The 16,534-nt window shown below is 42.1% G+C and overlaps 1 protein-coding gene across 1 annotated transcript in view; it reads right to left on the reverse strand.

The window, feature by feature from the left end:
* Ect2l (epithelial cell transforming 2 like) overlaps positions 1 to 16,534 on the reverse strand; it is a 76,050-nt gene that overhangs the window by 37,312 nt on the left and 22,204 nt on the right. The window contains exon 4 of the mRNA XM_028779247.1: positions 1,077 to 1,239. Within this exon, the coding sequence (XP_028635080.1) occupies positions 1,077 to 1,239 (163 nt within the window). The remainder of the gene's footprint in view (positions 1 to 1,076; positions 1,240 to 16,534) is intronic.

Below are 16,534 nucleotides of genomic sequence, written 5' to 3' on the forward strand. Positions count from 1 at the left end.
ATCTTATTCCATATGAAGAATGTTCTTTGTGAATACATATTACATTCTATGTAAATTTATATGTATACGTGCATATGCCATCTTGAGACACTTATCTAGCATCCCTATAGAATTCTGCTACTTTAGCTTATGAGAATTCAGGTATAATAGTTTGCTTCAGACCAACCCTCCCCCACAGAAGAATTTTTATTGAATTCATATGATATTGTCAAATTGCAGCAATTTTTGAAATATTAAAAATAGTGAATTTCACCAGGCTGTGGTGGCGCATGCTTTTAATCCCAGCGCTTGGGAGACAGAGGCAGGCATTTCTGAATTCAAGGCCAGCCTGGTCTATAGAGTGAGTTCCAGAACAGCCAGGGCTATGCAGAGAAACCCTGTCTCAAAAACAAAACAAAACAAAACAAAAACAAAAACAAAAAAAACAACAAAAATAGTGAATTTCATGTGGTTCACTGAGATCACAATTAAGACAAACTATAAAAACCAATTAAGTTAGGCACAGTAGTGTGAACTCACACACCTGTAGTCCCCAATCGTGGGTGTGTGGGTTAGGAGGTACATTGTGAGCCCAGGAGTTCTAGGGCAGACTGGGAAACATAGCAAGATCATAAAACACAGACAGACTGGGGGGGGGGGGAGTATGAGTACATGCAAGCATGTACCAGTGGGTTCCAGAGGACAACTTTGAGAGTTGGCCTTTGCCGTCCACCTTGTTTGAAACAAGGCCTTTCTTGTTCACCACAGCATATACCAGGCTGTTTGGTCCATGAGTGTCCAGGGGTTCTCTTGTCCCCATCTTGCTTGAGGGCAGGGCACAGGAACTATTGATGTTGCTACCATGCTCAGCTTTCCATAGGCTCTGGTTCAAACACAGGTACTCATTTGTTCAGCAAGCACCTTTACCCACTGAGCCAACTTCTTCCAAGTCTTCCATTCTGTCCCCCAAGGGGCTTTTAACTATGTTTCGGGCTCCCTCCTCTATTATTTCATGGAAGAGAGCCACCCTGACTGACCCATTACAAATTATTTTGTGTTCCATTACTAGGAAGCGATGAAAACAGAGAGGAAGAAACCTGTTCCGATAGAAACTTCCAGGGCCAGCTGACTTGAGCAGCTGCACACAAGTCCTTCGGATTCAGAAAGGAAAAGATATAAAGAGAAATGCAGCGTGGTAACACTGTCGAGAAATCCACTCTGGCCACCTGCTTCCTTTCTGAAAACCAGTCTTGGACGAACCTACAAAGAAAGACACAGAAACTTAGTTCTTAATACTGTCATCTAAAGGTGACTAATGATCCTGTAAAGATACTGGTCATTGTTATTTTCTAATGTTCTACTATAAAGTAATTAAATCAGGGCTTGAGACATTATAGTGTGCCTCCCTAACCTAAGTAAGGTCCTGGGTTAGGTCGTCAGCTTTGCATATACACATACACACACACACACACACACATACACATGTATATGTATACATCATATACATATATACTACATATACATCATATACATTTATATTATGTGTGTGTTTTGTCTGCATATGTATCTGTACATTCATGCATGTGCCTGAAGAGGCTAGAAGAGGACATCAAAGCCCTAATGTGGGTGCCAGGAATCAAACCCAGGTCCTCTGGAAAGTTAGCCAGTGCTCTTAACCTCCAAGCTATCTCTCTACCAGCAGTTCTCAACCTGTGAGATATGACTCTTCTGGCAAAGCCCTATCTCTAAAAATATTTACATTAGCAGAATTACAACTATGAAGTATCGACAAATATAACTTTCTTGTTGGGGGTCGCCATAACATGAGGAACTCTTCTAATGGGTCACGGCATTAGGAAGGTTGAGAAGCACTGCAAGTGTAGCCTCATGTTTAAAAAAGTTTTTATTATATCTTATTTATGTATGTGAGTGTACATATGCATGTACTTACATACACACATGCCATGGCATGGTTGTGGAGGTCAGAGAACTTGCAGAAGTCAGTTCTCTCCCTCTACCATGTGGGACCCAGGGATAGAACTTAGGCAGTCAGGCTAGGTAGTGAGTGCCTTTACCCACTGAGCCATCTGATCAGCCACTCACTTTTTTAAATCAGCATCCAAAGCAACATGTTCCTAATAGCATTTTCACTCATACAGCATCAGCTATATGAATATCTTTCCTTTCTTTTTCCCTTATTCATCTTCCATCCCTTGCTTCCCCTTGTTGGTCTTCTCTCTCCCCCAAGTAGTTACTCTTTAGCTTTCATGTCAGACGTATTCCCACACTTTCCTGCTAAGATCCCTTCTTCCACATTCATGATCCCTTCTCTAGATTTATAACCTTACACACACACACACACACACACACACTTGTGTGTATGTATACAGCTTAACACATGACTGTTCTCTTTATATATTGGTAATAAAATATTACAGTGCTGGCCACCAGATAGGCAGTAGTCTTTAAGTTCTACTGTTGGAGTAGGAAGGGCTGGCAGCAAGTAGCAGGACCTCTGGCTTTCCCCTGGGATCCCATCACCACTACCAACCCGTAGAATCTCAGACATCTATGACCAGGTTTAGGTGTTTGGAAAGTTAAAGTTTTGCTCATCAAGAACCTATCACAACACATTTTGAGGCCCTTGGCACCACAGGACTTTCTCCCACTGCTAAGTGGCCATTACTATCCAAGTTCATTGGGCCCTAGTGGACACATACGAGCCCATCAAAAGAAAAGTCATGATACTAAACAAACCTCATCCTGCAACGGGTCTTCTCCGACTTAAATTCTGAATTCTGAGAGAGTGGCTTAAACCTCAGCATATTTCATAAAAATGGAAATGGCATTTCCTAATAAGAAAAGACCATAGCATCTTGCTGAACATCTGTGACACAGAGAAGTGGTCTTGATCACTGCTTTACCAAAACTGATGGCTCAGTCTGGAATCTTACCTACAAGTCCTCAAACGTAAAACAGGAAGGTTCACTGATAAAAATCATGTGCCATTAAGAGTGGCAGTTCCATTTAGCATAAAAAAGAATGGTTGCTAATCCACCATGTTGGATGTTCCATGCAACACTCTGAACTTCAAGTGGCCCAAGCCTATGCACTATGCATCAGATGCAATGCCTTAATTTTACACTCAGTTTTGTGTCTTGTCTACATATTCTTGGGATAATGTTTTTTGTTTGTTTCTTTTTGAGACAAGGTTTCTCTGTGTATCCCTGGCTGTCCTGGAACTCACTCTGTAGTCCAGGCTAGCCTCGAACTCTCAAACTCAGCCTGCCTCTGCCTCCCAAGTGCTGGAATTAAAGGCGTGTGCCACCACCGCCCGGCTCTCGGGATGATTTAAAGCAAGTATTTCTTTTGGAAATGTTGATGAACATCTCTGTGGAAGTCAGCTAGCTTTATGCCCCAAACAGAATCACAACAGTGAAATTTCCATAAGCTACTAGGCAAAAGTTCTTCCAATTCACAAACAATAAACCATCATTGGCCAGACAGTGGAGGCACATGCCTTTAATCCACCACTCAGGAGGTAGAAGCAGGTAGATCTCTAAGAGTTTGAGTCCAGCCTGGTCCTCAGAGCTAGTTTCAGAACAGCCAGGGCTACACAAAGAAACCCTGCCTCAAAAAAATAAAATCGTTATCCATGAAGTTGTATGGTTCCATGAAGCTGTATAATTCATAGACTTCTGCTGTGGGACTGCGTGAGGGTATCCTGGGTCATGGTTGAGCAGGTGCCTAGACCCCCAAGACTCTGCGTGAGAACCAGCAGGGGTTCAGCGCCCCCCAGAATCCAGGGTCCTGAAAAACAGTCATGTCTTCATAGAATTACATTGTTCAGCCAAATAGGCCAGACTATAGGCCTCAGGCCCTAGGGATTTACATACTAATGAAGGCCAGAGGCCAGAGCAAATTAAGCATACCTCCCCTAATCCTCCCCCTTTCTCCCTCCCTATATAACTCGGGACTGCCGTGAGTTCTGGGGAGTACGCCTAGATCCATCCACCATCTACCATGACAATAAATCTTTCTGGAACCAAGGACTTCCTCCTGTCATTGGGGCCTGCCGCCACCAAAACCTCCAGGTCGCTGGAACCATAGGGTTCCTCCCGAATGTGGGACCCACCATAGCGTGGAAGCCCCTCTGAGCCCCCACCGCTGTGGTGGCCTCTAAATTTTCCCCACATTTTGCCAAGCTTAAGCAAAGCTCTTCTGGGTGTTTCTGATTATTTAAAATTGCAGTCATGCCTCTCCTTTCAATGCTAAGCTGCTATGGCATGCAGGCATCACTTCAGGGAAGAATGTACATGTCTTTTTATTTTCTTCATGAACATTCATATGAAAAGAACTAGTATGTTTTCTCTCATCTTTTTCATCCTTAGTTTGACCTTGAGAGATAAACAACTGCCATGACTCTTGAGGACACCTGAGTCGACATGGATCTGGGCCCCAGCTGCCGTGGTCCACCATGACTATCCTTTTTTCTCCCACTGCTCCTTCATGAAATTGCTGTAAAATAGCATCTTCCATGTTCCTGAGGATTCATAGACCCAGAGAAGGGCAACTCCTAGAGTGATAATGACAGCATATAACTAATGCCCAAGGAATGGAAGTAGACAGGGTTGAAGAAGGGTGCAAAGACATCCATTTTCTACTAAAGATACAGCCTGACCCCACCACAGAAGCCTTCTGTGACTTCTAAGCATATCTCTCCCCACTTTGCCAGCAGTATGAGGTCTGGTTGACACTCCAGTTGAAAATAAACATACAAATCCTAGTGCAACTCAATGTCAATTAAATATAACAATGAAGATTACATGAAGGAGTCTCAAGGTGCAGGGGCTAGACTGAGAAAAGAACTGACTGACAGTGATGAACCCTGTCCATGACTCAGCAGAGAGCTCTCTCAACAGATCCAGTTTAGCTCAATGGAAGAACAACGGCTGAGTGCCTAGAGCAGTGTCCTCTATAATTCTCTGTTCCCTTCCCCCATGCAATAACTACACATCAAATCACCAAATCGTGCAGGCCACGTCTGCACTCACACACCAGCATAGAACTATGCAGCCTGTCTCTATCCTGCCTAAGTTGTGCTGTGATGAAAGGCAAGATCACTACTGCCCCCTCTCTGTTTATGTGCATTTTCTCTGGTATGGTGAGGGAGGAGGGGAGAGTTGGCATGAGAGTAGGAGGAGCATGACTTGAGGAAAGGGGAGTCAGCGAGAGTGAGAGAGGGTTAAGAGAATAATGAGTGTGTGGTTATGACTACAATATGTTCTATTTGTGTATGGAATTGTCAAAAACAAATAAATTGTATCCTATAAAAAAAAAGTTTACCTAATAAACTCTACATGTATATTAGGTGGAACTTGTGTATGTGTGCTCTTGACTCAAGGCAAAAGATAGTTCATGGCATATAGAAGGCACTCAATAAATACTTGTTAAATAAACATGTTACAAGGGGAAAATGATAAATGCATCCTATCATCTGCAGGAGAAGTCAGTGTCTGAAGATCTACATTTGAGTTTTTGAGAGAGAGAGAGGGAGGGGGAGAGAGAGAAGGAGAGGGAGAGGGAGAGAGAAAGAGAGAGAGAGAGAGAGAGAGAGAGAGAGAGAGAGAGAGAGAGAACCTAGGACGAAAGAAAGATGGCTCAGTGGTCAAGAGCCTTCATTTGTTACTTTTTCAGAAGATCAGGATTCAGGCTCATAACTACCCATAACTCCAGTTTCAGGAAATCTGATGTCCCCTTTAACCCCTGAGGGCATCAGGCACACATGAGGCACATATGAGGTGGAGGCAAAACACTCATACACATAAAAAAAATAAAAATAAAAAGAGGAATCATCATTTGCAGCCAGACATGGGGGCACAAGCCTGTAGTATAGCACGCAGGACACTGAGACAGGAAGATCAAGAGATTGTGTGTAGATGGACTACACAACAAGAATACATATCAAAAAATACTAAGCATTTGTCAGCCACACCTGGAAACCTGAGTTTGGTCCCTAGAACCCACATAAAGGTGGAAGGAAGGAGCCAACCCCACATGTTGTCCTGTAATCTCCAAACACAGGCTGTGGGACATGTGCACCCCCAACACGTAGCCACACAATAATAATAAACTTATGAAATTCTTTAGCAAATGACAGAAAGCACAGTAATTTGAAGGAATGGGATGGGATTGTGGGCTGGAAATCTGATGGTTTCTTCTATAACCCTCCCTATATGCACCTCCAGTACATGGCTTCTTAGAGGGCTTTGTGCAATGAACTGGCTTTTTCTGATGGATTTCATGCTCTGCCTGTCAAGCTTTGTGGGCCTGTTATTTGCTACTTTCCATTTTCCACTAGCACACTTGTGATTTGTGTTATAGATGAGGCTTTGCTTCTTCCAAGTTACAATCTTTATTGTTTGGAAGGTAATTTGGGGAGTGATTTTACTCTTATCAACTGATAATGGAAGCTCAAGATTTTTAATGGTGCTAAAATTCAAAACAAAATTATATTTGCTTGACTTTTCTTGTAATTTTTTTTAAAGATTTGTGGTACTGAAGGTAACAAACTTCTTTTCCCTTCAAGGTGGTAACTTCTACACAAGATAACATTCCTTCCCCAACTAGAGCTGTTGCTACTCTATAAAATGTGCTTCATTTCTTCCTACTTTTAATATCCAGGCCATGCTGTTCTGAACTGTCAATCATTTCTCCTAACTGGATGACCAATGGGCATTGGAGAGATTGCCTGGTGGGTAGGAGTCATGATAGATTCACTTGGCTTGGTGAGGGCTGAGTTAGAAGTGAGGTAGCAAAGTAACTAGCCTTCTCTCCTCAAAACCATCAAGAAATGAAAGATAAGGATACACTGAGCAACTGTGCACACTGATGGTGGATCTGGAAATAGAAAGACTGGGTGTAGTAAGTAACTCTGCACTGAATTCTAAACCACAAAGGAAAATGATGTGTTCTATCCACTAAGGACATGGCTGGACTAATAGGGGATAATTGATTAGGTTTGTGATTGGATGGCAGAATGGAATCAATGCTGGTAGGTGTTAGATGAACTTTGATTTCTCATGTTCTTGTTAGAAAATACATACTCAAGGTCTGGGGAGATAGCTCAGTTGATAAAGCACTTGCCTTCCAAACACAAGGAGCTAAGTTCTATAACCAGAACCCAACTATGCTGGTGTCCACGTGTAATCCCAGAGCTGAGAATAGGGAAACAGGAAGATCCCTGGGCCTTCTCAGCTAGCATAGTATGCTTGGCAAGTACAGGATAAGGAGAGACCCTGTCTTCCAAAAATAGGTAGGCAGTGCCGAAGAAACAAAACTCAAGATCGTTTCTTGAACTTCACATGTGTGTGCACACCTGTGTACCTGCACCACACACACATATACACCTGTTCACATACTAATGCAAAACTGGAAAGAAAATCTACACTGATATCCTGAGGCTTATGAGAATCACAATTTCACCTTACTCTTATGTACTAAAGGATAATAATGCAACCTTGATATAAATACTTACTGCTGAGCTATTGATGATTCAACCTTAATTGAGTAGAGGTTGGAAAGGGCAAAGAAAATATTTATATTATTCCTGCAACTCTACTGTTACAAATTATTGAAAAGTAAGATTTGTTTTTAAAATGAGAGGTCACTTACTTCATGACATGTTTTATGTACACCTATTTCCTCGCCTTGTTACTACTGTTAGTATCCATATCCATACAGCCTAGTCAAGTTCAGAGACGAGCAGTGCCCTAAATGAATTTGCTGGCATGACAATCTGATGGCAGAGTTGTGGCTGTGCAGGGCTAGCACCGTGTGATATCCACAGATATGTCATTTGGGACTCTTCTCAGTACTGATGATAAAAATACATGCAATAACTGTGTTGTTTCCTTTGAAATTAACATTCAAACTGAACTAGACCATGACACACCAAGAACAGTTAATCCTCAAAGGATTAGGGTTCTGACTACAGTTTGGTAGAATTTAGAATCTGTTTGCTCCTCTTTCTTTTCTAAAGATTTATTTATATTTGAGTGTGTGGGTGCATGTGTGTGTATGCACGAATGTGCACATGTCCTTGGAGACCAGAAGACAGTATTAAATTCCCTGGAGCTGGAGTTACTAGCACTTGTGAGCCACTTTAAGTAGATGCTGTGAATCAATCTCAGGGCCTCTGGAAAAGCAGCAAGCACTCTAAACTTCTGAGCCATCTCTCTTCCAGCTCCTTTGAGATAAAATTTACTCTCACTTTGGAATTTTTTTAAAAAATAGCAAAATAATATGTAAAGCCAAAATGTTTTCAGCCAGTTTTCCTTGAGGTGCTGGGGACATAACCCAGCATCATGTATGCTAGGCAAGTACTCCATCAAAAAGCTATACCCTGGCCCTTGGTTCTTTGAGACAGGATCTCTCTGCATGTAGCTCACACTGGCCTTGAATTTACTTTGTATGCCCGGCTGGCCTTGCACTGATTATCTCTCTTGCCTCAATCCCAAGTGCTTGGATGATAATCTTGTACCACCACGCCCAGCCTCAGTCACCTTTCAGAGAAGGGTTTTGGGGTATCTTTGGAATGTGTACTCTCATCTCTTTCCCATTTTGTGGAATCTACTGTTCCATCCCAGATAAACTAAAGAGAAAAACAGAATGTGAGCTACTTATAAACTAAACTTCAATTATGCACATCTTATGTCTGTGCCTGGTCTGCACTGCCACCAGACTGATGTTGAAGAATAGTGAATCTTAAGCAAGAAGAACAGAAAATGACCTAATTATATTTAAAAGAATCCATGCCTGGGCAACAGAAGGAAGTCTTGCAGTAATAACACCAGGCTCATCACTTTTGTACTTAACATTGCCAAGGAAGAAATAAACGAGAAGAAATAACAACACGTAAGGAGAAAACTGAACAAAATGTGCTTTGCTCATTTTCTTGTGGCAAAGATAGTTTTATCTAAATAATTCATAGCAATGCTTTGCAGTGTATCACTGAATGTACAATGTGTACTTTCAAAAACAACAGAGCTCAGTGCTAGGGGACTTGAATCTCATTTTCTGTTAAATTTCTGATAAGACACAGAAAGATGTTGCCAAAATTATGATGGAAGTGGCTGAGAGGACTGCCTGGAGAAGCAGCCTGGAGAGGGTGAGTGGATTTGACTAAGTTCTTTGTTTTCTAGTTGCCTAGGCAGCGCCTGTTAGTCTAGTGGCTTCTTTAAAACATTAACGGCAAGGTAAGGGCACACCATGCAGTTCATACACCAGTTTCAGCCCATTGCATAGACAAAGAAGACAGAATGAGAAGAACCACAGCCACCCAGGTGAGGTTTTGAACCCAACAATCCATCCTCTAGGGGTTTGTCCTTAAGCAATGATTGAGAATAGGCCCAGGGATGCAGCTAAAAGATATTCCTGTATGTGTTGTTTCTATAGCAAACACCAGGAGAAACAAGCTGAATGTCTGAAATAAGTTATGGTATATTTATAAAACTTAATAGCTCTTCCTAGAAATCAAAGCTCTGAAGTGAAATTCTGAAATATGTAGGAGTATTGGGGAATATAACAATATTTTTAAAGGATAATCTCTGCCAAAGAAAAAAGTAATGAAAAAGCAAATCTGTGATTTACTGAAATGAAACATATGTGCGTGTGCGCACACACATACAAAGAGAGAGAGAGAGAGAGAGAGAGAGAGAGAGAGAGAGAGAGGAAGAAGGAAAAGGAGAAGGAGAAGAGGAAGAGGAAAAGGAAGAGAAGGAGAGAAGGAGAGAAGGAGAGGAGAGAGAGTTGAGCCCTTGAACTTCATTTCTACTTTTTTTTTTTAATCTCATGGGGAAGATGGAGGCATGCTGTCAGCTGGAATGCAAGAGTAAAGGTCTAGGGAAGAGACCAGAGTCAGAAAAGAAACGAACTTTCCATTAGCATAAGGTCCAAATCAAGGACTGTTGAGTGCTTGAGCCTTAAAGGAGACATTGATGTCAGGCTCTGGAAGGCCCAGGGAAAAACATAAAAAAGATGGCAGAAATAGTCTAAGAGCTGGACTATGGGGGCGGGGCAGTTAGGTGAAATGCTGTCTTCTGAATTTGACATGGCTAATGTAGCAAGCGTTTGGGATGTTACAGCCAGAAACACAGCAGCTCTGGCTACTCGCACAAGACCTACAGGCACACGTGCACAATAAGACATGGAAGTAGGAGGGGGTTAGCTGGGAAGAAGGCAGTTTATGGGGTCTGTGGGTGATAAGACAGAGTACTAAGTGTGTGAATGTGCTCAATACATTGTATACATGTATGAACTGTCAAAAGTTAATTTTAAGAATCTAGAAAAGAGGGGCTGGAGAGATGGCTTTGTTAAGAGAACTGGCTGTGCTTCCAGAGATCTTGAGTTCATTTCCCAGCAACACATGATAGCTCACAACCATCTATAAGGGTATCTGATTCCCTCTTCTGGCATGTAGATGTATATGCAGCAGAGTATTTATAAATTAAATAAATAAAAAATTTAAAAAGTTCTTTAAAAAAAGGTTCACTGAATATTATTGACTGTATTTAGTATAGAAACGTAAAAATTGATAAGGAGATGAGAAACTGATGATTCTCAGGAAAGGGAAGCATTCTGTTTGTTCCCACAACCCAAGGCAGATCTTGTCCTTAGAAGAACTGCTCTAGGAGAGCAACAAGACAAGGAGTGGTGAATCCACTCAGAAATCAGTGGAACAGAAGAATCAGGTGAAGCCGTAATGTAAGGACATTTAAATACTCAAAGGGAATCCAGGTACAGTGGGGACAGTTTTAACTTCATTTGCAGAAAAATATTTTTAAAGTAAAAGAGTATAGTTTTTGAAACAAAGAATGAACCTAATGGATGAGTTGGAAGAATGGGCTTAAAACTGAAGAAGAGGAAATGGGAGACTCTTGAGCAAGAACTGAACTGTAAGGATACCACAGTCATGGAGATTTATGATGGACATGAAGTTGATCTTATGTACTGATACTGTTTACCTCTGCATCTCCCTTGAAGGCTTTGTCTCCAGTTTGGTACAGTTGAGAGGTATTGGAACTTAAGGCATGGAGCCTCCAGGAGGGAGTTAGGTCATTGGAGGTATGCCCTCAAAAGGCTTGGAGGAATCCTGCTCCTTCCTATCTTTGTACCCTGGCTACTTGATGAGAAGAGTAGCTTCCTCCATCGGTGTTTCTGCTGCCATGTGTTCCCTACAGGCCCACAAGCAATGAACCAACAGCCCAAAGACTGGAAGCTCTAAAACTAAGCCAAAAGAAAGTGTTCTTCCTTTTAAGGTGATCATTTTAGGTATTTGTTACAGTAGTAAAAACCTGGATAGTATATGCCCATACAGCCATAAAGAGAACATGGACTTTCTAAAATCTCAGACAACTTTGGATACATACTCATGAGTGTTTTTCCTGGCAGCAAATTCAGAATTTTTAGAACATCTTAAATACTCCTTCTCAAAAGGATTTATTATCCAAAATTTATTTCAGAACCAAAGGGCTATTATTGTGCATGTTTGTTGTGGTTTTTGGTTAATTGATGTATTCATTAATACATCCAAACTGATTGGATCTCTTATTTTACTTTAGGCTCTCAATGATAAGAAAGAAAAGGAATCAGGGAGAACGAAAAAAAAGCCAGTCGTGGTAGTACATACCTGCAAACAGAGTACTCGGGAGTCAGAAGCAAGAGTCAGATAACAAGTTCAATGGTCTATACAGAGACTTTTACAATAGCTAAAGTCACATAGTGAAACCCTACCTCAAAAACAAGGGGTTGAGAGGTGGGTCAGCAATTAAAATAACTTGCTACTTTTACGGAGGGCCTGGGTTTATTTCCCAGCACCTCCACTGTGGCTCATAACCATCTGTAACTCTAGTTTCAGGGGATCAAAGCTCTCTTCTGCCCTCTACAGCACCAAGCAGTTACATGCTATGTATACTTACATGTAAGTAAACACAAATCTTAAAGACAAGAAGGAAAATAATACAAAATTCCTGCATTTATGGAGCTTATAGTCTGGTTAGCAAAAAACATAAATAAATAAATAAATAAATAAATAAATAAATAAACAAACAAACAAACAAAAACTGAATATCTCCTAAATGTACTAACTCTTATAGCAAACCCATTTATAGTGGCTTCCACTGTTGAACTGTTGAGATCAGCTGGCCAGGGGAAGAGGGCAGTCAGAGAAGGCCTTTCTAAGCATAAAAGAAGGTCAAGGTCATGGGTATTAAGGGACTACAAAGAGCTGGGAAACCATCCTCATGGTGAATGGTCGCACAGGCATGCAGGCGCACAGGCATGCAACTGGCCCACACACCAAGAGAGGTGAGGGAGGGAGAGGGAGAGCTCTGGACTGCACCCTACAGAAAAAGGATTCTCTGGTTACTCACTTCACAGAGCAGTGGCTGCTCATCTAGCCGAAGAGGCAGGCCTCTGCTGTGTGACACAGAGAAGCTCTCCACAGGAGATTAGACATGGCTTGGTAGTTGAGACTTTCTCCGTGGTCGCCCCACAGTGGGCCCCCAAAAGACACGTGGAAATCTGTGGGTTTTTCAGACTCTATTTTCATAGTGGATGGTAGTTGGATCTGGATGCACCCTCACTTAGGTCAAGGTGAACCTGACTTAAATAGGGAGGGGGGAGAGAGGAGGGTCTGGGGAAGAATACTTAATTAGCTACGTCCTCTGGCCTTTAGGTATCTCATTAATATGGAAATCTCTCGAGGCTGAGGCCTGTAGTCACACCCTCTACCTGTGGAGGGGCTGGTAAAAGCGTTGCCCTACGTGACTGAATGGTACAGATCAAATGGAGGCCTACACCATGTGTCAGGAGCCTGGATTCTGGGAACGCGGTGGAATAGATGCCAATCTCTCACAGGCAATGGACACCTGTTGGATCTCCAGGTTATTTCCAGCCAGCGCTTCTACCAAAACCCAAGTTCCCACAGAGGAACATCGAGAGGAGTGCCCACGTTTAAGGACATAGTGTTTGTGAGATGTTAACATTCTTGAGCATTTTATCCAAAGGCCACAGGGAGAGAGACTTAAGCAGTAGGAAGAGGAAGACAGAAAAGTGTTGTTCTACGGGGATCCATAAGCAAAGCATCTCTGGGAGCAAGAACTTGATCTTACTGAATACTGCAGAGAGACCAAGGGAGTTAGAATTGAAGCAAACATCTTCTGTGTTCGACACATGGACCTGTAAGAACACACACCAGATTAGGATACAGTGAGCTGGAACTAAGGACCTGGGAAGCAGTCAGTGGTCCTGATGTGGAAAAGAATGGCCCAGGGATAATAGTAAAGGCTTTAGGGAGTCTATGAAGGTGACTCTAGCTGAGACTCTTAGCAATGAGAGATATAGAGCCTGAAGAGACTACCTCCTAGTGGAGGGAAAAGGACACCAACCCAACAGAACTTTTAACTCAAAATCAAGAAATGCAGGGACAAACATGGAGCAGAGAATGAGGGAAAGGCCAACCAATGACTGGCCCAACTCGAGACCTATCCCACGGGCAAGTACCAACCCCTCACCCTATTAATGATAGTCTGTCATGCTTGCAGACAGGAACCTAGTATAACTGCCCTCTCAGCAGTTCCTCCCAGCAGCTGACTGAAGCAGATGAAAAGACCCATAGCCAAACATTAGATGGAACTCAGGGAGTCTTATGGAAGAGTTATGAAAAAGTACTGAGGGACAAGAGGGGATAAAGACTCCACAAGAGGGCCAACAGAGTCAACTAACCTAGACCCTTAGGGGTTCCCAGCAACTGGATCATCAAGGAACATGTATGAGTGGGACTGGACCTCCCACTTCCCCACTCCTCAATCCCATTCCCCTACTCCCCATCCCCACATATGTGTACTGGATGTGTAACTTGGTCTTCATTTAGGTCCCCCAACAACTGGAGCAGGGGCTACCCCTGACTCTCTTTCCTGCCTGTGGAAACTGTTCCCCTAGCTAGGCTGCCTTGTCTGGCCTCAGTGGGAAAGGATGTACTTAGTCCTGCAGTCACTTGGTATGCCTATGTGGGTTAGTACCTCAGGGGGCCTCCCACTTCTGGGAGAAGATAGTGATGGCAGATGGGGGAGGGGCTGTCTGAGGGGATGACTGGGAGGAGGAGAGGAGACTGCAATCAGGATGTAAAGTGAATAAATGAATAAATTAACAGCAAAAGAAAAATGTTCAACCTGTACTATTTGAGTCCTTCGAAAAGCACTTTGCTGTGGAAAGATTTAAAAGTAGTGCCCAGAGTATATAGCCCAGGGATAGGACTTTTCCAACCTATGTCTTGTTTGTTAGCCTGACTCTTCTAATAAGATATCTTTTTTCTAATTATCAAACAAAATATGGAGTAGATAAGTGCAATCTCTAATTGTCAAAAATAAGAATTAAACAAACCCAACTGTGTATTGATTTAGCTTCACAATTACAGATCAGAATTAATTAAGTTTCTAAATATAGAAACTTGAGTCAATGTGATATATCTTAAGGACAAAAAGAATTGTAAGAAAAAAAAAGCTTAACAAGTATCAGTAACTCTATAATGTGTGGCGGCAGTGACTTTGTTTATTCTGGGAGTGTTATGCATACATTATTTTATTATGGATGAAAGAAGGAGAAGTAGTCATACTGATGTTACTGGGAACCAAATTTCCCATCTGAGAGAAGAAAACAGGGCATAGTGGCATACACCTTTAATCCCACCACTCCGTAGGCAGAAGCAATCCAATATTAGTGAGTTTAAGACCAGTCTGGTGTACAAAGTGAGTTCCAGAATAGCCAGAGAGCTATTACACAGGGAAACTCTGTCTCAAAAATGAGGGAAAGAAGGTGGGAGGGAGGAGGGAGGGAGAAAAAGAAGGGGGAGAGAGTAGAAGGAAGGAAGGGAGGGAAGGGGAAACAGATGCAATATAAAAAGGTTAAGAGTTTTATTGATTTGAAACTTAGCTGAGATCATGGATCTGAACTCATAGACTATGATCCATTTAAGCCATTTTCTCGTTTCCCTAGACAGCTAAGCGTGTTCAGAAGCTGCAGCACCTAACCCCAAATATCATCTGCCACCAAGAGCACCCAGAGCCCTCAAGAGAGCTGTGGGTTCCAAACCTGAGGTCTGAAAAGAACACAAGGAGCCTGGGGCAGCGCAGAAAAAAAAAAGGCTACTACAGATTAGTTACTAACAAACATCAAAGGACCAAAGAACTACCTTGAAGACGCTCTATGGGCCAAGAAGAGAACAATTTTCTTATGAAGATCCCCAGGTGTGGTGGTGCATGCCTGTAATCTCAGGAGACAGAAGGAGGATCACCCGTGAGATCCAGGCTAGCTCTATCTACATAGTGTGTTCCAGGCCAGCCAGGGCTACATATTCAGGCCTTGTCTCAAACAAAACAACCAAATGAAACAACCTGATATTATGTCATATCACAATACTTAAATTCAAAATAAAAGTACTTGAATTCATAATGCTACAAAGAATTCGATTCTTGGGGTCAGAGGAAGTGAGAAAATCAGATAATTATTGTTTACCTTTCTAGTACAAACAGCCCTGCAAGAGGAAGTGACTGGGCAAAGACAAGAAGGGTCTCTTTTGAAGAATTTCAGTTAGTAAGCCAAAAGGACTGAGTATTTAACAAGCCAACATTTTGCAACTCTTAATGGTGTAATGGACCTAAGGGAAGAAAGGCAGATAGCAGGGATATGAGCATCTGAAGGGGAACCCTGAGAACACATGTCAGATGTTCTTATCAAAAAAAAATCAAACTTCAATCCAATTAGGTATGTCTGAACTAGTAATTTTCAGAAACTACAGGAGACAGAAGGATACAATCGGGAAGAGGCAAATTGTGGGAAACTCTACAAGTCAAAAGGGAACATCAAGGGAAATGTAGAGGAACTAAGGAGTCCTATGGAATTTATTTTGTATTTCCTTTATTTTGACGTGAATGAGTGTGCCACCTGCACGTGTGTTTGTACACCATGAGCATTCAGTGTTTGCAGAAGCCAGAAGAAGCTATGAAATCCCCTGGCACTGGAGTTACAAACAGTTGTGAACTACTGTGTTGGTGCTGTTATTCAAACCTGAGTCATCTGGAAAAGCAGTCAGGATTCTTATCTGCTGAGCCATTTCTCCAATCCCAAGAGTCTTATTTAAATCCACTAAAAAGTAGTAGGTTTATTGTAGTCCACATTAGAACAGATAGTAAGATATTGTCATAAATATCCCAAACCAAACCAAAATTAAAACCCTTTTTTTAAAAAAAAATGATTTATTTAAAAAATTATTTTTTAGACAGTGGCCCACTCTGTAGCCTGATCTTTGCTTTGCTGTCCTTGAACACATGGTCATTCAGCTGACTCAGTCTCCTGAGTACTATGTGTGTAAGTGTGCATCACCAGTGTCAGGGAGGAGGTCTGGGTACATATGTGTTGTGGCTATGTGAAGGTCAGAAGACAACCTACAGGAGTCAGCTCTGTCACCCTATCGTGTGGATTCTGTGGGTTGGACTCA

The sequence above is a fragment of the Grammomys surdaster genome, unplaced genomic scaffold, assembly GCF_004785775.1.
Source record: "Grammomys surdaster isolate TR1022 unplaced genomic scaffold, NIH_TR_1.0 348, whole genome shotgun sequence".
Taxonomy (NCBI): domain Eukaryota; kingdom Metazoa; phylum Chordata; class Mammalia; order Rodentia; family Muridae; genus Grammomys; species Grammomys surdaster.